Source organism: Erythranthe guttata, chromosome 8 (genome assembly GCF_056151865.1).
Source record: "Erythranthe guttata isolate IM_541 chromosome 8, IM_541, whole genome shotgun sequence".
NCBI lineage: Eukaryota > Viridiplantae > Streptophyta > Magnoliopsida > Lamiales > Phrymaceae > Erythranthe > Erythranthe guttata.
The window spans coordinates 17,119,141-17,141,248 of NC_142540.1; the positions used below are offsets into that span (position 1 = coordinate 17,119,141).

General features: G+C 34.8%; 5 protein-coding genes across 10 annotated transcripts; 4 read left to right on the plus strand and 1 right to left on the minus strand.

Annotated features, from left to right (window-relative positions):
* The first annotated feature begins 373 nt into the window (after window positions 1–373).
* LOC105951453 (myosin heavy chain-like protein) lies at window positions 374–3,462 on the plus strand. Of its 4 annotated transcripts, none has more exons than XR_016033198.1 (9): window positions 374–689; window positions 766–941; window positions 1,059–1,172; window positions 1,480–1,548; window positions 1,618–1,671; window positions 1,823–1,966; window positions 2,684–2,764; window positions 2,844–3,121; window positions 3,293–3,462. XR_016033198.1 is itself a non-coding variant. In XM_088822088.1 (9 exons), the coding sequence occupies exons 1-8, from the start codon at window positions 509–511 to the stop codon at window positions 2,907–2,909; spliced, it is 885 nt and encodes a 294-aa protein (XP_088678214.1). In that variant the 5' UTR covers window positions 374–508; the 3' UTR covers window positions 2,910–2,939; window positions 3,019–3,109. The 4 variants fall into 4 exon arrangements, 3 of the variants coding, with proteins under 3 accessions (XP_088678214.1, XP_012830339.2, XP_088678215.1); XM_088822088.1 differs by lacking the exon at window positions 3,293–3,462 and having other exon boundaries at window positions 2,844–2,939; window positions 3,019–3,109; XM_012974885.2 differs by having other exon boundaries at window positions 2,844–3,462.
* A 1,454-nt stretch (window positions 3,463–4,916) lies between these two features.
* LOC105951454 (uncharacterized) lies at window positions 4,917–6,067 on the plus strand. Its single transcript, XM_012974887.2, has one exon. The coding sequence runs from the start codon at window positions 5,007–5,009 to the stop codon at window positions 5,841–5,843; it is 837 nt and encodes a 278-aa protein (XP_012830341.2). The 5' UTR covers window positions 4,917–5,006; the 3' UTR covers window positions 5,844–6,067.
* An 8,547-nt stretch (window positions 6,068–14,614) lies between these two features.
* On the plus strand, window positions 14,615–15,412 carry LOC105951455 (uncharacterized). Its single transcript, XM_012974889.2, has 3 exons — window positions 14,615–14,665; window positions 14,772–14,957; window positions 15,053–15,412. The coding sequence occupies exons 1-3, from the start codon at window positions 14,660–14,662 to the stop codon at window positions 15,296–15,298; spliced, it is 438 nt and encodes a 145-aa protein (XP_012830343.2). The 5' UTR covers window positions 14,615–14,659; the 3' UTR covers window positions 15,299–15,412.
* Window positions 15,413–15,764: 352 nt separating this feature from the next.
* LOC105951456 (protein NUCLEAR FUSION DEFECTIVE 6, mitochondrial) lies at window positions 15,765–17,875 on the plus strand. Of its 3 annotated transcripts, none has more exons than XM_012974891.2 (3): window positions 15,765–16,026; window positions 16,117–16,241; window positions 17,222–17,875. In XM_012974891.2, exons 1-3 carry the CDS (start codon window positions 15,872–15,874, stop codon window positions 17,227–17,229), a joined length of 288 nt encoding a protein of 95 aa, XP_012830345.1. In that variant the 5' UTR covers window positions 15,765–15,871; the 3' UTR covers window positions 17,230–17,875. The 3 variants fall into 3 exon arrangements, with proteins under 3 accessions (XP_012830345.1, XP_012830346.1, XP_012830344.1); XM_012974892.2 differs by having other exon boundaries at window positions 17,454–17,875; XM_012974890.2 differs by lacking the exon at window positions 17,222–17,875 and adding an exon at window positions 16,740–17,088.
* Window positions 17,876–18,581: 706 nt separating this feature from the next.
* LOC105951457 (uncharacterized protein At4g28440) lies at window positions 18,582–20,788 on the minus strand. Its single transcript, XM_012974893.2, has 2 exons — window positions 20,311–20,788; window positions 18,582–18,966 (listed from the first exon to the last, which is right to left on the minus strand). The coding sequence occupies exons 1-2, from the start codon at window positions 20,591–20,593 to the stop codon at window positions 18,782–18,784; spliced, it is 468 nt and encodes a 155-aa protein (XP_012830347.1). The 5' UTR covers window positions 20,594–20,788; the 3' UTR covers window positions 18,582–18,781.
* Window positions 20,789–22,108: the final 1,320 nt, after the last annotated feature.

A 22,108-nucleotide genomic window follows, 5' to 3' on the forward strand; every position in this document is an offset into this window, starting at 1 on the left:
ATTTTGGGCCGAATGGCGTTGAATTCGGGCCTCAAATTTAAATTTTTGGGCCCATTGCGAATTAAATTTGGGCCTGCAGTTTGATGTTTATGGTCCAATGCAGATCAAATTCGGGCCTGCAATTTGAAGTTATGGGCCCAATGCAGATCGAATTTGGGCCGCCAAAATGAAGTTATGGGCCAAATCCGAGTTGACTTTGGGTCTGCAATTTATGAGTTTTGGGCCAATGTGATATGAATTTGGGCCTCCAATTTGAAGTACATAATGTAATTTGGAGGGTAGGAATAATTTTTCTTTTTCTTTTATATTATTAAAAAAACGATTTGAGGAAATAAATAAATAAATATTATCGAAAGCGTCTTTATTTAACTTTAATACTAATTGAGATTAATTTCTAAATAAAAAAACGTTAATTTTATTTCTTCAAATTTACCAAAACAAGTAAACAACTGTGTGCGTGAAAGATCAAAACGATTCCTCATCTCGAGTTGGTGTTAACTCAGTCGCCATGGCGAAATCTTTGATACTGCTTCCAGCTATATTCCTCTCTGTTTTTGTCTTTCTCGCCGAATCGAATGCCCTATCTTCTCCGATCGGTAGCGAAACGACGTCGTCTTGTTCCGAACAAGGGAAGGGAAAGTCTGTGGCATGTCAGGTGGAAGAGGCCAAGCTCGAAATCGGTCGATTAGGTATTTATTCTATCGTATTTTCCCCTAATGTGTTTCGTTGTATTAATTTCTGAGCTGATACAGTTCGCCATCGCAGAATCGATCCTCGAGGAAAGGATTGGAGAGATGAGCGCGAAAACTCGGCACTTCGAAAATTGCGAGAAGAAAATTGAGGATTTGGCTGCGGTGATTGATCTTCTGGTAACCGATTTTTCGAGATTCGAGAATGATTCCTCGCGTGCAAGTGAAAAATTGAGTGACCTTGAAGATGAGGTATTATTTAATCTAGTGATGATGGTTTATACTTCTGCTTATTCGTATTGGATTACTTGTTCGAATTTGGGGATTTCGAAATTAGAATTAATAAATGGATTTGCTGTGATCGTGTAGGTTCGGCTTCTATGGGCAGCCTCTCGTAAGAATAACTTCGAAATCTACGAGATGGAACTCAAGGCATTAGGTGCCGAAAGAAGATTGAATGAAGTTACTTCACAAGTTGGAGAGGTCAATTCATTTTATTGTTTGAGGATAATTTTTCCCTATTTATAGTTTTTTGTTTATATGAACTGTTTGATTGATGTTTTATCCCTAACCCTTAGTTTTGATGGATTCGAAATTTTCGGATAGTTAGTTTTCTGATCCTAATTACTTTAAGGTGGAAGAGAGCATTTCATTCAGTAACAATCTCATTTTTTTTGCACAAGGTTTTGTGTATCGTAATACAGACTAACTGCCACGAAAAAGAAACGATACCTGGAAACAAATTAGCGCCGGTTAATAGTTCCCCTTATTTCATGTTTTCTGCGTGCAGATGTCTGAAATTGTATCAGAGCAATGGATCCAAATTCAGCAACTTGAGCAGGCTGTTCACATGGCAGAGGTACTTGTACATTTCTTTTTTCTTCTTGCAAGGTTTATGTACAAATCCATAATTAAATATGTGTTACAGATTCGAGCGTCGAAGGTTAGAAAGAAACTCTGGAAACGATGCCCGTTTGTAAAGGTATAAATAGCGCAACACTTTGCTCCACATTGGGGATCTACTTTTTACCATTTTTTGACATATTTTAGCACAATCTGAATCTTTTCTATTTCCCGGTTTCATTTTTCACATGAAGTTACGAATGCTGACAATTGTGCTATTTGCTCTGTAGTCCATTATTGCTTATTTAAGTGATTGCCTCAAAACATTAAAGCGGATTCTCGGTCCTTACGTTTCAAGATATGGGTCTTTGTTGGTTTCCTGCAATTCTCAAGCTTTGCAGATGTTTGAATCTGCAAAGGGTTATCATCATCAGGTACTGATTTTATCATTCCTGCTCTTCAAAACAGGTTTCTATTAAATGTGAATTATTTTTTCAATCTTTTAACTTTCAAGTTAGACTATAATTTTTGTTAATTTCGATAATCAATAATGCAAAAATCTTCAGTGCAAATAATTAATTATGAGATTTGCCCTTCTTTTCTTATGTGTACATGTGAGTTTCCTCAAGGGTTGGTTAGCTAGTTAGCTAAATAAATTGAACTGAGTTAATACTGTAAACAATGTAGCTTGCAGCTGCCAGCTAGGCTCCTCTGCTCCTGAATAGACGTAACATTCGAAGGACCATAAATTTTAGAACGAAGCAGAAAACAACATTCTTTTGTTTTCAAGACCTACTGGTCCCACATGCTTCCTTCTAGGTCCACAAGTTTGGGACATTATCGATCTGTGTGTTTTCCGTTAAAATTGTTAAGTCGTTCACCGTCGCTTCATTCATGCAACTACCTACCGAAGGTCCCAAACTACCAAATTCTGAATGCTATAATGCCCTTTCTAGCTATTTTACTTTACTCGATTGATAAATTTTTTTACAATGAGCTGAATTTTTATGCAGTCGAATTTAGAATATAAAGTTTGCCTTAATTTTCCGGTTAGAGAAGCTTGAAGTCAATGCAATAGTTGGTAAAATCTTTAGGCTTATCTTCGGTATATTTGCTGTTATATATACTGACAAGTAGTTTCCAATGTATAGCTGCAAGATTCGATAAGGTACGCAATGCAAAACAATGAACTCACTGCAGTACTTGCACACGAGGAGGTGGTCTTTTTCGTGGTACGTCTTTTTTTCTTCTGTCTGCCGCTAAAGAACTCCACCTATTCGACCCGAATTTTAATCCAACTTACGAATTCAGGCATCGGCACTGATTGCGTTTCCGTTAATGACTGCCTGCATGTTGCTCCTATCGCAATTTAGCTAGCTGGAAATAACTATTGCCTTGTCGACAAAGGTACCATACCACTATCCCCAATGCATCAAAAAATTTATCCACTGGAATTTATGATGCTGTTGTGGCGGTTAACTGTCAGGAATGTTGATAAGGACCTGACGAATTATCGAGGCATCTTTGATGGTCGCGTCTCAGGAATGCGACGAGGACATTTCTAATCGCAAAATTCTCCATCCTGCACTGTGATTTTTAACAAGGTAAGATTTCAATCAGATTTTGCTGCTAACCCTTTGTCTTAATCGCTAACATGGGCTTACGTTTCGGATTTGGAGCATAGATTAGAACAAATTTAGACATTTACTATTTCGGTTTTTTTTTTTTTTTTTTTTTTAATATTTTATAATATAATCTAGACTTGTGAATCTGGTATGGATGTTCATATATAGGTAGGGGACACTGTTCATGTGATTTTGTTGAGAACAAAGGAGCCATATGCACATGGCTTTAAATGTTTGGCAAATATCGAACGATGCTGACTCGACTCAAATCAATTAATTCTTAGCTGAATTAGTTTCAGACACAATTGAATTATTCTTTCTATGTAAAAATTCACAAATATATTGTTTCTTTCAAAAAAAAAAAAAAAAGAAAAAAAAGAAAAGCATTAAATATGAGACAAAAATATTTAGTTGTATATCTACTTCTCAGTTAAGATGTCTATTTATTTTCCCCCCAAAAAGGCAACCTCTACATAATGAGAAGTCTTTTCTTTAATTTTCGAAAAAGCTGAAAATATTGAATTCATGGCCGTCAAGCATTTAATTATCCCAGAAAATATACCTACACATACTAAAACATTTATTTTTTGGGTAAATGGCACTTTAACCCCCTGTAGTTTTGAACCTTGTGCATATAACCCCCATTTACTTTCAATATAAGCATATGGCCCCCTTGTACTTTAATATAAGCATATATATAACGCTCTTGTACTTTCAAAAAATTTATCTTCTTAATAATGAGCGTGCTGTCGAGTGAAATACCACAAGTGCTTATGTGCTTATATTAAAAGTAAAGGGGTTCATGTGCAAAATATTCAAACTTATTTTTTTTATTTAAATCAAATTCGTAGTATAACAAAGTTCAACCCTGGAAATGTTGACCAACGGATTCAACCTCGGAGCATTTAACTTCTCACTTCACCAACGAAGCCATTTTTACGGGCATTAGAGAAACACTTCAGAGAAATGGGAAAAGACATATTTGTCCTTTCAACTAAATTAACCGATTCATGAAAAACATTGTCACTTAATTATGAAATTTCATAAATGGAAATTTATAGTATGGCATGCATTTTATGAATGAATATGACAACATTTGAAGATGGGCACATGCTTTGTGTTCTCCCATGTTTTCCATAAACATAATTAATCACCTTACTTTATTTATGTCTATTTTTTTCTTCTATCAGAAATTTTTGACCTGTAATTTTCCCAACTCAAAAGGAAATCTGTCAATGCACATTTATTACATACAACCATAATACCTACTTAACCAATGCAACTTGCAAATTTAGGTTCCCATCAATTTCTTCAATAAAATTCATTTATAATACTTGGTAAACTAAGATCATCCCTGAGATAAGGTCGAATTACGAAAAAAATTCACCACCCCTCAACTATGAATCTTCTGACATATCAACCTTACGGTGTCAAATTCAATATAATTTTCTAGATTTCGTGGAACGTTCTCTAGTTTGTACGCGTCTTGTGCCAAAACGCAGTTTCTGATGCACAAAAATCTGATATTTACAAGGCGAGAGACACATCTAATATCATCTTATTTCAAAAAATTGAGCTCGAATGGGTAAAACAGGTACAAACTGAAGAATATTCCACTAAATTTGACATCGCATAGGTGGACGCGTAACATGATTCGTAGTTGAGGGGATAGTTTAATTACCCCAACGTGAGGGTTTTTTTCGTAATCTGACCTTAACTCAAGAGGTGGCAGTATATTTAACTATATTATTAAATGGAGAAATTATATATATTATAGGTGATCACTGCCACGTGTACACACACTCTAAGAGAAAACCCTCTATAAAAGAAGCCATATACACTACAACAAATGAGCATATCTTCTGTTTCTCTCTCTAGCTATCCTCCTCCTTCAATGGCGTCCTCTGCAAAACCTTTCTCTCTCTTCATTCTCATCACCCTCTTAACCACACTACTCTACACTACTACTCATGCAAGAGAGAACCAATTCTTCAACAAAGCCTCCACCACTAGTACTACCAACGACAACCTCGTACCAGATGACGTCGACAAAGAACCTCTGAACAACCTGCCGGAAAACGAAAACGGCTACGGCCTTTCCGGCCACAACTCCGTCCAACTCCCCCCTTCCGCCGCCACCACCGAATCTAAGCAGCCTCTCCCGAAGTACCTCCCAAGAAACTACAACCCAGTTGCGTACGTCACCGAACCAGAAGACACCAACACATTTGCAGAAGAAAAAAGTTATTACAACAATGGCGGCGGCGGCGGTGAACGAAACTACTACTACAGTAACAACAACAACCAGCAACAAGAAGAAGAAGTGGAAGAAGAGCCGCCGTACCGGAGAAGCTACCCCAACACTAGAAGCAACTACTACAGCGGCGGCGGCAGCAGTTTCAACAGCGGCGAATTCCGGCGGCCGCAAGGAATGAGTGATACGAGGGCGTTGGAAAATGGGAAGTATTATTATGATATAAACACAGAGAGTTACAGCAGTAATCACCCGTATGAAAGATTGAAGGCGGCTGCTCGAGCAAGAAATGAATACAGCAACGTTAACAGAAATAACTACCGTGGGTATGAATCTAACGGCCGTGATAACTCCGTTAGAGGATACCGTCAGAACGGCCGTGAGGATGATCAGTACTTTCAAGATGAAGGTTATAATAATAATTTGCCTTGAAAAAATATGAGATGCATGATAATTCAGATAACTACTTGTTTGGATTATATTATTAATTAATTAATGGTCGATTTGTAAGATAACGAAATTACAGATTAGTTATTTGTGTATTTTTATTTTATTTTTTGATTTAAGAAATGTGTATGCTTTACACATTTTTGAATGTCATTGTTGGAAAGAGTGATAATATAATATAATATAATGGGATTTTGAGTTGTGTGTTATATATATCTTGAATAAAATATATATTAATCAGAAATTAAATTCATATCTAGGGTTGTATATTGTATCAAGATTTGAATTTTTTTAGGCAAAATAAATAAATAATAAATACGTACCACCTAATTAATTAATACTATGCCTTCTTGAAGCTTAACATGCCCAAAAATCCAAAAAGAAGGGTTCATCTATTTCGAGTTTACGCATTTAAGTACATTCAATCCAAATTATGACACGTGGACGGTTATTTCTATGTTATACCCGATGAAGGTAATTACATTAGGTGGATTTTTATCGTTGCTCCACACACACCAATGTGCGTGTGTGTGTGTGTTTGTGTGTATATGTATGATTAAAATCTACTCGGTGTATCTCACCTAGTGTAGCATAGTATATATAGACCCAAATCGGCATTTAAGTGCATTCGTTCCACATTATGACAAATCGGACGGTTATTTCCATGTTATACCCGATGAAGGTTACATGAGGTGAATTTTTATCGTTGATCCACACACACCAATGTGCGTGTGTGTGTGTGTGTTTGTGTGTATATGTATGATTAAGATCTACTCGATGTATCTCACCTAGTGTGGCATAGTATAGACCCCAGATCGACCTATAGTACATAAAGGAATTACATTTACGATTGTCTGAGCAAAAACAGTACATTGGTTTATTTATGTTAAAGAGATCGAACGGGATAATTTCGGACAAAACAATAATTCTAAAAACAAAAAAAATGATGTGGAACCCTAATTTAACTCAAAAATCGCGATTACACATATTAATTATATATTGATATAATTATGCGAGTAGTCATGAACACTTGGGTCTCGTTTGATTACATATTGATATACCTAAATGGGCTGGCCCAACGGGCCCTCAAATTTATCTACTAATTAGGCCCACTACATGATAGCCCAGTCATATACGAGTGGGCCCATTACACGAAAGCCCAAGCTCCTTCAAAGTAAGGCTTGGGCCCAACAAAGGAAGCCCAATCCATTTAACAACATATAAATAGATGTTTTATTCATTGATTAAGGTACGTTCTCATTTTTATTGATAATCGACCACAAGTTTATTCTCTCTACTTTTCTCTACGATCCGTACATCTGACTTGAGCGTCGGAGGGGTTTCCGCCGGATCAACCCCGGCTTAGTTCACGTGTGCTCATTTTGTAGGGACCTCAGGATCATCGAGTTGAATAGCTATTGATCAGCTTTAATTTGCTCTCCCTGCTTGTTTTCTACATCATCCTAGGTGAGCTATACTCTAGCATCATCACATATATTGGATTAATTGGAATTAATTTCATACGGACTAATTACTAATTAGAATTAGTTGGTACTATTGGTAAAGATGCATGGTTCCTTAGCTTAGTATTTGTAATTAAAATATGTTGGTACACGTGATCTTTTAATAACAACTCTAAGTGATTACTAATAAAGATATCGTAATTTGTATTATTTCAAGGATAAAATCATATTTTTTTCAGCAGCGCTAAGCTATTCTATAAACTGCAGTAATATTGCAGTCTTGAATTAGTTTGAATTTTATCAACCGAACATATTAATAAGTTAGGGAACACAACTTATAATAGCAATGTCATTCAGATTTCAGACTAATTAAACCATTCAAGAATTAAGCAATTGTACCATACACATCAATCCAAATCATTAAAAAAAATTAAAAAATATTTGATTTAATTTATATTTATTTTGAATATATATCCTTTTGTGCCATGTACATACAGATTTACAGCATTTAATTTGCCATATATTTGGGATAGTGTTTTGGACATTTGTCATTGTCAAAAATAGCTGTGTAGCTGGGGCAATAACGAATAACATTTTTTTAGCCATGAATTTTGAAAGAGTAGTGTCAAAAGTTTTTAATGACAAATAGATCCAAATTTTGGAAGAGCCAAAGGTTGACAATTTTCGTCATTTTTTTATTTATATTTTTATGTTACAAGCTATGTATCATGGACACGGAAACGGTGATACTGGGAAACGGATACGAAAAAACTGCATGTCCAAAAAACAGGGATACTGGAATTTGGGAGAAACGTGTAAATATTAAAAATATAGGTGTGTATTTATAAATATGTTATATAAATATATTTAAATTTTTATTTATATATAAATTATTATTATTAACTGTCAATTTGCAATTGATCATTTAATCATGTAAATAATTAAAAAAAACAACATTTTTCTAACTTTTTAGAAATTATAAAAATGACCCATAATGTATGTGACAGCTATCCTCAAATGTGGACCCGAAACATATCCGAAATGCATGCGGATACGTTAAGAAATTGAATTTTTCGTGCTACATAAGTCCCAAACTATTTTTTTACTATATAATTAATTAATTAATTATAAGTGTTTTTTTATAAGTAATCTATTAATTATAGGGGTTTTAAGATATAAGTCCCTGATGACAAATCTTATTAGAACTAAATGACAAGTCTAACTAAAATTTGCTTCACATCATTTATTAAATTTATTCCAAAAATGCCCCTCCACTCACAAATTTGAAACTACACCAAATTGTAAATATACTATGATGAACTATGGTATTATTTAACATTTTTAAGTTTGCATCTAGCATTTTTTTTTAATTTTTACGTGAAACACATTTTTTTTCCGTATTTTTTCATTATTTGAAAAATCTATTTTTTCCCCCTTCTTTTATACATAAATTGAAAATTATGATTTTTTTTTAATTTTTTCGGTCGTAGACATACAGAAACCCATACCCATAGGAAACCGTAGTAATCAGTAGTCACCCATAGACATCTTGAAACCCTAAGACATCTTGAAACTCTAACTCTTCCTACAAACCCTAGCCGCCAGACCCATAGACACCCATAAACATCCAAATCGAATTTTTTTAAATTTCCCCACCAAACCCTAGATCCGCTCCTCCACCATCATCCACCACCACCACCATCACCGAGCGCCGCCATCACACCATCATCCATGCCCAACACCGTTGTCGCGCCTTCCACTATAGATCTGACCTTACACCACCATAGTCGCCGTCATCTTGCCTCTACAACCATCCGCTTATTGCCGCCGTCTCCACCGCCATAACCACCGCCGCCCCCCTCAATAGTGGATTGGAGTGGTGGAGAACGAAAGAGACAGAGAGAGATAGTGATATCGAAAAATAGAGAGATAAAGATTGAGAGAGCGAGATTGCGAGAGAGAAGAAAAAAGAAAAATAAATCTGAGAGACAAAGACATAGAGAGCGAGATTGCGAGAGAGAAGAAAAAAGAAAAATAAATATGAGAGAAACGTAACTTTAGAATTTATGGATTTAGGTTAAGGGTAAATTAGGAATAAATGCAAATTTGAGGATGTGACTCATATTTATTTTTCTAAAAATAATTTAATTCATAAAAAAATATTAGGATTGTATTTCACGTCTAATTATGTTTCCAACTAGGGACCTCTAGCATATTACCCCTTAATTATATCAAGGGGCATACATTTCACTTTCAGCTGGGTTGGATTGGCTGGACAAAGGAATCTATACGTACTCTCTCAACCTATTCCATGGACATAAGCAATTCTATATGGTCCTCATTTGTAATTTTACATAATTGGTGAATTCAAGATTCAATTTTTATTTAGGGATAATTAGCAATACCCCCGTCATCTAGGTAAATGAGTTAAGAAAACCCCCCCTCCCAAAAATAATTAGAGAAAACCCCCTTACCTAATATTCTACCCAAATATTATTTAATAATTCACAAACCACCCTTATTACCCCTAACCAAGTGAGGTCTTAAAATCCCAGCCAAGATTTCGTCAACCAGCGGGAAAATCAGCTTCCTGTTGCACCGGCGGCTTAGAACGTCGCCGACGCCGCCGCCGGCGGAGGAGGGGTGGAAGAGCTCGAGGTAGTAGTAGATTGACGGGTCAAGTGGGTGGGCAGGTGTGTGCCATTTCCCCAAGGCAAGAGGGGTAAAATTTTCATTAATGCCTGTCCGTTTCAAGATCTTGTGGACGTAAGTGGTGTACTCTGTCGCCGCGGTGGCGCAACCGTTAGTTTTGTCTGGTGGGCCCCTGCCGCCGCTGACGAAGCAGCCTCCCCCTTCGACGCCGATCATAAACTCGCCGCCGCCGCCGATGTCGTCCTTCGATGACGAGAGCCACGATACAAATTTCTACACTCCACAAGGCCCGTCTCTGAGCAACAGGTCTGCTACCGGCGGCGATTTTGGGTGGAGGATTGCGATGGGTCTGCTACCGGCGGCGTATGTGTGCGTGGATGGTGATGGTAATGATGGTTGTGGCGGCGGTTTTTGAGTGGAGGATTGCGATGGGTCTGTTGGTGGCGGCGGTTTTGGGTGGAGGATTGCGATGGGTCTGCTGGCGGCGGCCGTTTTGGGGGGAAGATTGCGATGGGCTTGCTGAATACGCGCAGAAAATGAAATTCGCGCAGGCAGGGCCTTAATCGACTACGTGTGTTTAATCGACTATGTCAATAGTCGATTAAGGCTTAATCGACTATGTTCGGTAGTCGATTAAGGTTAACCGACTCCAGTTGTTAATTTTTTTATTTTTTTTTATTTTTTGTTTATTGATTCCAATGTATAAGTCAATTATAATGTTTGTATATTTTTTTTTAAATATAGTTGATTTTGTAATTTTTTTGTAATTATGATTTGTTATTTTTAATAGCTAAAATTTTAATCGACTATGCATTAATAAACGTGATAGAGAAAAAAATTAAAAAAACCAAAAAAAATTAAAAAAAAAAATTACAAACAAAAAAAAAATTAAAAAATTAAAGATTTTCCTTAATCGACTATGAAGCATAGTCGATTTAAGACTAATCGACTATGCTTCATAGTCGATTAAAAAAACGGAAAAAAAAAAAAAAATCGCTGGAGCGCGCGCCCAGCTGTGATGAGGTGGCGGGCGGGGGTAAAGCTGGGAAACACAATGGCTGATTTGGATCATGGGCTTTTCTCAAATGGTCTAAAATATTTTGGGCCTCCCTCAATTAAAAAAAGTAGTGAGGGGGTTTTCTCAAAGAGCCCCTATTATTTATTTATATAATTGCAGGCTCAATATTTTTTATTTCTTATTTTTACAGTGAAATCATGTCTAAAGGAGTTCAAATAAATTATTATAGAAACTTAATTTGAAAAACAAAGTTATTTTTCTTTTTCTAGTGAATATTTCTTTTTTACTAGAAAAACATTAATTAATTAATTTAATTTAGAGTTTTTGGACTGCATATATAGCCAAATATGGGCCTTGCAAAAGTCCAATCCTTACGAGGACCTTCAAAAAGCCCAGTATGACGTGTCAAACTGTATATGGTTCTTCTTTTCTTTGTAATGCCACGTGGTAAATTTATTTTATTCATTTATTAATAATATAAAACCAAATTTTGGTAAATCAACAGCTTTTATCTAACGTGTTATTAATACTTGATAAATTAATAATCTCACTTAAATAATAATTTTTTTTGGTCCCGACTCGGTGAAAATATATTAAATTATTAATTCGATAATTTGATATTTCGCTAGAATTTTGCTAGTTTCAACTTTCAACAGAATTAATTTATAGAGATTTAACTGTATATTGATTTTTTTTATGGATAAATTATGTCGAAACTATCAAACAATATTTAAGAGAAAAACAGTAGATCCAACCAATTCGTCCACTGCACTTGAATGTGGTGGGTGAATATTGACATTTTCACCAAACACATATATGACATTTTAGCTTACTTAAAAAAAAGTACTTAAATTTTTTATTTTTATTTTTTAATTTATTATTATTATATTTTTTGAGAAAAATACTTAACAACTTGATTGATCAATATAATTAAGTGAAAATAGGAAAAAAAAAATTACTCTTATTTATTACACGTAGATTAGTGTAGGGATCTTTCAACCAATTATTATTTGTACTTAGGTTTAATTTTTATTTTTAAATAATATTTTATTTAAAGAATCAATCTTGATCATTGGACACAAAAAAACCGGATCTTTCAACCGGGCCCAATAAAAGATTTGGGCCTTCACTTATGACCCATGTAACTGATTTGGGCCCATCATTGGTGGAGAGGTTTAAGTTTTAACGTTAATTTTGTATTAGTGTCTAATTATGTATTTTCATAATAAATTAATAATAATTATTATGTTTGGTGTGGGGCAACTCATATTGTTAACATGTCTCTCTTCAACTTTGACTTGTAGTTGCAAATAACTTCCAAGAGGGCCCATTGCCCCTAATATCGTGTTAGCAGCAGATTTACACATAATCACACACATCTATGTATATGTGCGATTAGTGATAACTTCATCGACGATTAACAAATTACCATATGTAAATAAATCGATGTAGCATATAATATTCCGATCAACACGTAAACATGGCCCATAATTAATTTGAAATTAATTTTTCTGAATAGACTCATCACCTCACAAAGCTGTCAAATTACTCTTAAACGTAGGCAACAAAAACCATTAGCTTATATACAAACCAATCAAAACCCTTTGCTGAATATGGCAATTAAAATTCAATAACATTTATTTTTTTTAAATTAAAAAATAAATAAATAAATAAATAAAACACAAGTGCCGACAAGTTATTTACGAAGCTGACCTATTGAGTGGGACACTCACACTTTTGTATAACTCATCAAAATATAATAATGAAATAATTGAAAATATAGAGATACATATAATTTTCCCCTTCTATATGCCCATAATAGGGCATATTACAAATAAGCCCATCAGTGGGAACTTATTCATAAAGAGATCCAGACAATATTCTCCTTTACCAATAAGTCCACACATGGTCCAGATTTATGTAAAGGACTAAAATAACCCCTCTTACTTTAATATGCTCCAATTTCATCCTTAACTTACTTTAACTTCAATTTGACCCCAACTTTCACAAATTATTCAATTTTGACCCAAAACTTTTTTTTTTTCACAATTTTTTTTTTTTTCAAAAACTTTTTTTTCCCGCCGGATTCCGGCGTTGACTTTTTTTTTTTTTTTTTTTTTTTTCCTTCCGGATTTTTTTTCCGGATTCCGGCGTTGACCGGCGGTCAACGCCGGTCTCCGGCGTTGACTTTTTATTTTTTTTTTTTTTTTTTTTTTTTCTTCCGGATTTTTTTTCCGGATTCCGGCGGTCAACGCCGGTCTCCGGCGTTGACTTTTTAATTTTTTTTTTTTTTTTTTTTTTTTTTTTTCTGTAACTTTTTTTTCCGTTTAAACAGCAATATTGCTGTGAATGACAGTAATATTAACTATATTACTGTTAAACACAGTAAAATTAACTAAACTATAGTTTAACACATTGATATTGCTATATTAATCTCTAGCACATTAATATTAACACAACAAAATTCATTATTATTGTATAATAAAGTAATATTACTATGTTGTCCGTTCAACAAATGTAAACAAAATAAAAAAAACCAAAAGAATTAATATTACTGTGAGTGACAGTAATATTACTATAGCAACAGTAATATTACAATAGTAGACAGTAATATTATTACGTTACTTCGTGAATAACTCGAACAAAACAAACACCCCAAAAAAATAATAATATTGATGTTGTTGACAGTAATATTATTGTGTTTACAGTTATTTTACTGTCAACGACAGTAATATAATTACGTTGACTTGTCAACAAATCAAAAAAAAATAAAAAAAAATAATAATAAATAAAAAAATATAATATTGCATTAATTTACTGTCAACGGCAGCACAATTACATAAATGTAATGTCAACGGCAGTACAATTACGTTAATTAACTATCATTGACAGTATAATTACGCTAAATTACTGTCAGTGACAGCACAATTACGGTCAACGTGTAGCGGCGGGCGTGGAAAAACAAAACAAACCAAACAAAAAAAAAAAAACTTAAAAAAACACTAAAGAAAGAGACCGCCGGAAACCGGCGAAAAAATCCGGAAGAAAAGAAAAGAAAAAAAAAAAAGAAAAAAGAAAAAAAAAAAAAAAGTCAACGCCGGAGACCGGCGTTGACCGCCGGTCAACGCCGGAATCCGGAAAAAAAATCCGGAAGAAAAAAAAAAAAAAAAAAAAAAAAAAAAAAAAAGTTTAAAAAGTCAACGCCGGAGACCGGCGTTGACCGGCGGTCAACGCCGGAATCCGGCGGCAAAAAAAAGTTTTTGAAAAAAAAAAATTTTTTGAAAAAAAAAAAAAATTTTGGGTCAAAATTTAATAATTTGTGAAATTTGGGGTCAAATTGAGATTAAATTAAGTTAAGGATGAAATTGGAGCATATTAAATTATACTCCAAAAAAAAGTCAAAATTGAATTTTTGTGGTCAAAATTGAACTTTTATGGACAAAATTGATTAATTTGGATTACAATTAAGAATTGGGTATAAATGATTGAGGGTAATATTGGGATATACATGAATGTTTCCTTTAGTTATAATAAATATTAAAGGGATGGGCTTATTGGTGAAAGAGATATGTCCCCTATACCTAGAATAATAAACATGCTTGGTTGGGGACTTTTGCATAAAAATCCCTATTCTTTAAAGCCCTGTTTGGAATGATCATATTGAATTCATGGAGGTATTTTATTTTTATTTTAATTTTATTTTTTTAGTTAATTTCTTGGAGTTTATTTTTGCATTCTTGCTGAATTTTCCCTGAGTTTCTAATATTGTAAATTTAATAGGGTAATGATGTAATAATAGCTAATGGATGGCCGCTTGGTCTTGGAAATATGAACTCCAGAATCAGGGTGGCCGCCGCCGCCGACACCTCCCACACGGCGGCGCCGCCACTAGCTAACCCCTCTCCGATCCTTCGAATTCGTACCTCCAGTTTCTCTTCATTCTCATCCTCTAATATTGACACCGAGGTAATTAATTATTAATATATTTCAACAATTCTTCATTTTTTTATTGTTTTTTTTTGTTACACATTTTGACATATATATAGATGTTGGTCATGTAGTCAACGGCATCTTTCTTCCCTGACCGGAGTGTGTCACTAGGGCGGCTGATCGGAATCTTGCCGGCGAATAAAGGAATCTTGTTGTACGGCGATGAACACCGCCGGAAAATGCCGGATGATCGGAGGTCTAATAATCCAGCTGGCAAAGAAATTCATGAAAATAATTCTCGTGGGCTTTGTGTTCCATTGCTACAACATGTGATTGGGAAGATTAGCAGAAGTGGGGGCAGCTCAAGATTTAATTAGATACTAATTACTAATTAATTATGCATATTTTTCAATAAAATTCTGATTAATTTAGGCATTAAGTAATTTTTTTGCAATTTTTTCCTATCAAATGATTTTATTTTTTTGGTATTTTTCTTGGATTTATTTTATGCTACATTACAATAATTAGAATTTGAAATATGCTGGTTATATAATTACTGTTTATTTACACACTAAAATACACACATTTGTGTTGGTTTTATTTAGATTAGTTCTATTTTGGTTACTAATAATACAAATAATTATAAGAAAACATAGAAAAAAATATTAATATTATGCTAATAATAAAATAATAAGTCATAATTAAGTATAGTATATTGACGTAACGTTATAAGAAAATATTAAAAATCTGAAAATAATAAACAAGAGTGACCTTGGAGGGTGTATTAGGAATTTCGAGGAAAATTATCCTGGCAGCACAACTTTTAGCCTGGCAATTTATTCAGTCTAATGTTTAATTCATAAAGGTAAAGAGAAAACGAAGCTAAAACCCAAGCAAAGCCCTACTTCTCTCTCGTCGGCGCATTCGATCTGTCTGCACTTTCATCCGCCATGGCCGCCGTCGCCGCCGCCAGGTCAGTCCTGCGGTCCGCCACTACGTCCGCTCGTAGCGCCGCCCCGAGACTCTCCGCCGGCGTCAAGCCTAAAGCTGCTCCATCTCCATTTCGCATCCCATCTCAAAATCCCCAATCTGCTCGCATTTTTAGGTTTCTCACCACACAAAACAAATTCATTGATTTCTGGAGATTCTTCATTCTATTAATGTAAATTGATATTATAATTGTTGTGCGAATTAGGTCTCCGGTGGAATTGAGCAGTGTTAGCGTGGTGTCGATGTTACCGTATCACACTGCAACCGCATCTGCGCTGCTTACTTCCATGCTCTCCGTTGCTCCTCGTGGCCAGGCTTGGAGCATTGAAGGTAATTTTCATTTTATTTTTTCTAATGCGCGAACATAGATCATGTCACATTTACGGAACTCGAACAATAGTATTCTCGAATTTTAATGATGTAGGTGGATTATTTTATCGATATACGATTTCCATTTCAGAAAACGAAACATTATTGTTATCGGCGCACATCTCAGATAGAAAATTGGATAGTTCAATTAGGGGAGCATGAAGTATAATCCAGTGATTATTACGAAATTTTCGTTCATTCAGATTGAAATTGTAGTGTAGACTTAATCAATGGTACAAGGTTGAATGTTCTGAATTTATTACTCGACAGTAGCATTGACCTTTTGTTGATTATTGACTAATCGAAAACTTGAATTTTTTTTTTATAAGTGAGCCATCAGATTATTGGATTGTTCCAAGAATCTCAACCCTATCGTTATCACATTTTATCTTTTTTTGAAACTATAGATATTGATGGTTTAGTCTTGTATATATCATCCTAACACATGGTATTCATCAGATACTGATGATGTATGATGACTGTTGGATGGTACAAGTGAAGTTCTATTTACATGAGCACTAGGACAATGCGTGATAGGTAGTCATGAATGATTATGCACGAGGAGTTACCGATTTTTTTTCCTTTTCATTTATTGGGTTTATCTTTATAATTAGACCATCGAATGTTAAGATGTTGGTTTGATTCAATGGAAAAAGATTCTTGATGTTTGTAATTTTCTTCCTCAAGATTGTATTTCATTTTCTAGCTCCTTCAAGTTTTGCAAATGCTCGTACAATGGATGTTTTGTTGCAATCTATACATGAAGCGAAAATAATGTGCCAGTAGGCACATCTTCTATGTGCAATAATTATGCTATTGTTTTGGGATATTGCACAATGCACAATGACTTTCGTCTTTCTTTTTCTGGTGACAAAACAGTGCATAGATTAGAATAAATGCCAGCATAACCTTTTGACGTAAGCTTTTTTGTTTCCTTTTAGGGTTGTGATTACTGCTCATTGGCTGATTTTCAGTTTGAAGATTTTCGAAATTGTCAACTTTTATTTAAGCTCAACATATAAGCTTCAGACAGTAACTGGCTTTTCAGAACCATAGTCGTGAAAAATTGAAACCTCTGTTTTTTGCTTGACTTTTTGTAGCTGCATGTGGCTGAATTAGTTTCGTTTCTATCGCGCCGTCCATAAGAAATGTTTCTTTTTTCCTGTGTTGTAGATGGATGATTGTTAGAATGTGTTGTGATGCGGTGGCATTTCTTGATAATTCCATGGATGTCAATCGACATGTAATACTCTACTTGGAAGACACATTTTTCTGCGTCAAATTGTAATTTGAAGTCCAAATTGTTAAGCTATATCCTTCAGTCGCCCTTTAAAGCCCGTTTCCCCACCTTGGAACTAGATACAATAATAACATATGCTGCATTAGCTAGCTCCCTTAGTTCCTGTTTTCGGTGGATTATTTCTTCTTTTTTTTTTTTAGTTGTTGTGTTCGTTGGAAAAACTCGGTCGTCTGTTTAGATATATATTGATAAAAAATTGATTGTCCAGGAAACTAATGTCTTTTGGTGCTATTCTCACCATGGTGTAACCAGATATGAACGGAAAAATGGTCTTTCATAAGGATTTCTTTAAGTTTACTTGCGCCATTTTTTTAATCGAAGTGAATGTTTTAAACAAGTTAATTATGCTTGCCATTCGTGTTTCCTACAATTGCTTGATATAAAGCTGATGCCGGTGAAGATTATATTTCCACTCCACAATTTTTGGTTCTCTTTTGGCAAACAATTTGGAATTTACCGGACTACTCACTAGAACCAGCATGTGCTTTATTAATCACTTGAACAGTTCCGGACAATGCTAAAATTCAGAGTGGGAAAAGTTACCGTTTTCCAATATACAAATGTTTCAAATTGCATGCGGTGGCATCGATTTTTGGTGTCTAATGTTTGGTTAAATAAATTGATGGATGAATGTTCTCATAATTTACCAATCAAGTAAATTTCAATGCTATTACAAAGCATTCTCATTTGAAAGAACTTGTACAATGATAAACAGGCAACTATCGATGCTCCATTTTAATATCTTTCTTGTAAGACATTAAACAAAGTATAATGGAACAAGTTGGGTTTCAAAATTAAACATTATTACCATTTTCACTATTACTACAATCTCAATGCAAACATACAAATCACGATAACAAACCTTTCAAACATGTATGATCTCAAGAAACAAGAGAGCAGATAACCATAAGTTGAGACCATATTGAAACGATATATAGTCAACCAACCAACCCAGATATTCGACTTCTCCACATTCGAGAATCAAGAAGCACCACACGGTGTAATCAAGTGATAAAATATCTTTCACAGAACAATCATTGAAGCCAGAATTTTAATAAACCCACGACATGTCAATTAACTTGAACGGAAAAAGAAGAAATAATATCATCAGAGAAATTTGTATACCAATACCCAACGGTGACAAAAGTAAAACTGAATTCCAATACCATCAAAATATTGCACAGGTGCTTTTTCAAGATATTTAGGCAACATTAACCAACTCGTACTCTATTAGAGAAAGATTGTTGTCCTCTTTGACCACAAAATTTGCTGGTTCTGTAACCTCAACACGGCCCCACTTGTCAACGCTAAGCCTCATAGACCCCTTGAACATGTCGATTTTTGCATTCCGAAGAATCACAGTATTACCAGGCTGCATCTGCTCAACTGCATTGCATTTTTAGATTTTCATCAACAAATAAATATATTATTATTATTATTTTTCTTTTGGCAAAATTCAAATCGCAGATTGAGGAAATAGGGGAGGGACAATATTTAAACCCTACACTAATGGTAAAGGCTAGGTAACAACTCTTCTAATGAGGGTTCTTTAACAAATAGATTTACACGAACATTTTTAAGGAAACATTCACTGCAAACTATACCATGAAAGAACTAATAATCAAAATACGTTGGTTAGATCATTACCATTTATTCACAAACATAAACATGCACACCCATGTTGGCGTGTGTAGATGAACGGGTAATGATCTACTTGGTGTAGCATAAAATTGACCGAAAGACCACCATAAGAACAGGTACCTCAGAAAATAAATTACTTCTTGAGCTCTAAGAAAAGAACATTAAAGTGAAACAAAAATTACAAGATCTAACAGATATAAGTAAGACATAATTATCTACAATGATTTCAAATGTTAAAATACAGTGCACAACTATGTTGCATAGACACGGCGAAACATGGAAACAGATACTAAGAAACAACATTTTCCAAAAAGGACACGGGAACATGTGGAGATGTGTAAATATTAAAAATATAAGGGCCAAGTTTTAAATTACAATATACACACACACACACACACACACACACACACACACACACTTGCATACAAATATTTAAAAACTTATAATCAACTATTGCAAATTGCAATTAATTATTAAATAATGTAAATAATTAATGAAGAAGCAAAAAAAAAGGAATTTCGCTACTCAAATGTGTTTCTAATTTTCTCGATTTCGGAAACAGAAATGGTACACAAAGTGTCTGACACAAAACGCTTCCTAAATGCAGATACATTAAGAAATGAAGTGTTTAACACACACGTGTCAGACCAGCCGCCATTCTTTTTTATTAGCTTATACGTGGTTCCAATTGAAGTAATATCATAACATAGGGACCCGCAGATGAAATTCGCACTATATTGTAATGTTTCAACAGATCGTTGCCATGCAATCGTTGAACACGAATTATGCCATTAAATCCCCAAGAATGTAATTCATATGGCGAGCATTCATTTTGTCCAATAAAATACAGGGTTCTAGACAATCATATTCACAAATTTTGTTTCAGAAATAATTAATTAAAATTAAACAACAAACATATCGTGCCAAAGCACTAATTCAAAATTTTCTCATTTTTACATAGAATTCTCAAGCCCAGTAACAAACACAAACATTTCCAAAAAAATACCAAAAAACCCATAAATTAAGCTGCAGCCAGAGAAATACAACATTCAGTTTGTGTGTGTGCATAAGGGAGTAGTTGATAGATACCTTGTTCATTACGAGCGGTGAAGAGGATGGTCCCAGTTTCATCGCCGATGAGACACTCGGCGATTCTCGTACTCTGATTCTGGGGCCCACGAAACGTCGGATTCCTAGGCTTCTTGTTCAGAACGGTGTTGGAGCTCACTATTTTGACGGTGAGTGTGTGCCCAGTCGTGCCCGGCTTCAGATTCTCGACTTTCACGAACACCGGTTTCCGAAGCCCTGGCTTGTTCGCCGCGGAGGCGCCGCCCTGCTGCTGCGCTGTCGTCGCCGGAGCTTTGGTTGCCATGGAGAAACGCGGTTGCCTTAGGGGATTTTACTTTCGATCTCCGATTCTGAGACGAGGTCAAATCGACAAACCCTAACCCTAATTTTTCACGATTTCGGAAACTATGGTCGTTTGAGGTTTCAACTTTGATCCAGTAAACAGCAAGCGAAGACCAAACGGCGTCGTTTATACTCCCGCAACAAAACGACGCCGTATAAGCAACTCCAAATTAATTTCCTGGGCCATAATTAAATATTTTCAGTCCAAATAAACCCAAAAAATCTTATGGTCCAACAAGCGCGTGAACAAACAACATCAACATATTCAAGTGGGCTAATTTTTTTAGGCCCAAAAGGCTTTTTATAATTTGCTTCACGTTTCACATTTTTCTATTTTTTGATTTTTTCTCTAATTGACTTTTATTTTCCTTTTATAGAAAATTAAAAAAAAAACATTTCAAATCTCGTAAATGCTACATCGCGTGAAAAATATCGAATAGTTTAATGCCGTAGATCTGCATACAATTATATACACGTACAAATATAGATATGTGCTAGTGCACAACGAGTGCTTGCCGTGGACGTGTATAACGAGATTTTATCCGATAAAATTCATTATGCATAATATAAAACAAAACTATAACTGCGCGAGACGAATACGTACACAAACTATTGATTTGTGTCTCTGCGGCGTGTCGATATAGAGATTTGGGATGGACCCATCAACATGTATATATATATATATTCAATGCATAGTTATATGTATATATGCGTAACTCATTATTTATTACTCGGTGCATCTTCCACCCAATCTAGTATTTTTCTTACAGGCAGACTAATTAAAAAGAGTTTTGTTTTATGCTATGTTCGCCGTTCGGTGAACTTCATCGAATTATATTATATTATTGTTAGATATTGCAATTTAACCCTTGTAGTTTCTCCTTTATGTCCACGTGTATATTTTCTCTCTCTTAATTCTCTCATTCTCTTTCTAAAATTCAGGATGATTTATCTGTAATTCTTCATAATTCTTCATAACTCTACAGTTATATACATTTAATAATGATATGGAATATTCCATATTCTTCGCTGCATCGGTAAAATAAATTATTATTAAATTTTAATTTAATCTGCATGGTGATTACGTAATATCCCCATATTACATACAAAATTTCGTACGTAACGACAGCCCATACCGCCTTACGTCAGAGTAACTGGCCCACAAATTTGGGCCATCCGAACAAAACGGAACTGCAGATCAGCACAGCCGAGGCGCGTGGGTTCAGTCTCAGTGGAGAGCGTGGGTTGTTAACTAAAAACAATAATAATAATAATAATAATAATAATAAGGATAAATTCAATTTTTCACCTTGTACTTTAACTCATCGCTTTTGTCCCCTTCTACTATAGATTGCATCGATCTGTCCCCCAACACTTGAAATTTTGAATCAATGTGGCCTTATTGTAAGTTGTCGGACATATAATTTTAACATCGTTCGATCTAAACTCTGAAATTACAAAAACGCGACCCCTTTCA

Coding starts and splice junctions, on each gene's coding strand:
- LOC105951457 (XM_012974893.2), bottom strand. CDS start 20,593: ATGGCAACCAAAGCTCCGGCGACGACAGCGCAGCAGCAGGGCGGCGCC. Junction 18,967..20,310: donor CACCGCTCGTAATGAACAAG/GTATCTATCAAC, acceptor AATGCAATGCAG/TTGAGCAGATGCAGCCTGGT.
- LOC105951454 (XM_012974887.2), top strand. CDS start 5,007: ATGAGCATATCTTCTGTTTCTCTCTCTAGCTATCCTCCTCCTTCAATG.
- LOC105951455 (XM_012974889.2), top strand. Junction 14,958..15,052: donor CCTCTAATATTGACACCGAG/GTAATTAATTAT, acceptor TTGGTCATGTAG/TCAACGGCATCTTTCTTCCC.
- LOC105951456 (XM_012974890.2), top strand. CDS start 15,872: ATGGCCGCCGTCGCCGCCGCCAGGTCAGTCCTGCGGTCCGCCACTACG. Junction 16,027..16,116: donor CAATCTGCTCGCATTTTTAG/GTTTCTCACCAC, acceptor TGTGCGAATTAG/GTCTCCGGTGGAATTGAGCA.
- LOC105951453 (XM_012974885.2), top strand. CDS start 509: ATGGCGAAATCTTTGATACTGCTTCCAGCTATATTCCTCTCTGTTTTT. Junction 1,549..1,617: donor AGGCTGTTCACATGGCAGAG/GTACTTGTACAT, acceptor TATGTGTTACAG/ATTCGAGCGTCGAAGGTTAG. Junction 1,672..1,822: donor AACGATGCCCGTTTGTAAAG/GTATAAATAGCG, acceptor TTTGCTCTGTAG/TCCATTATTGCTTATTTAAG.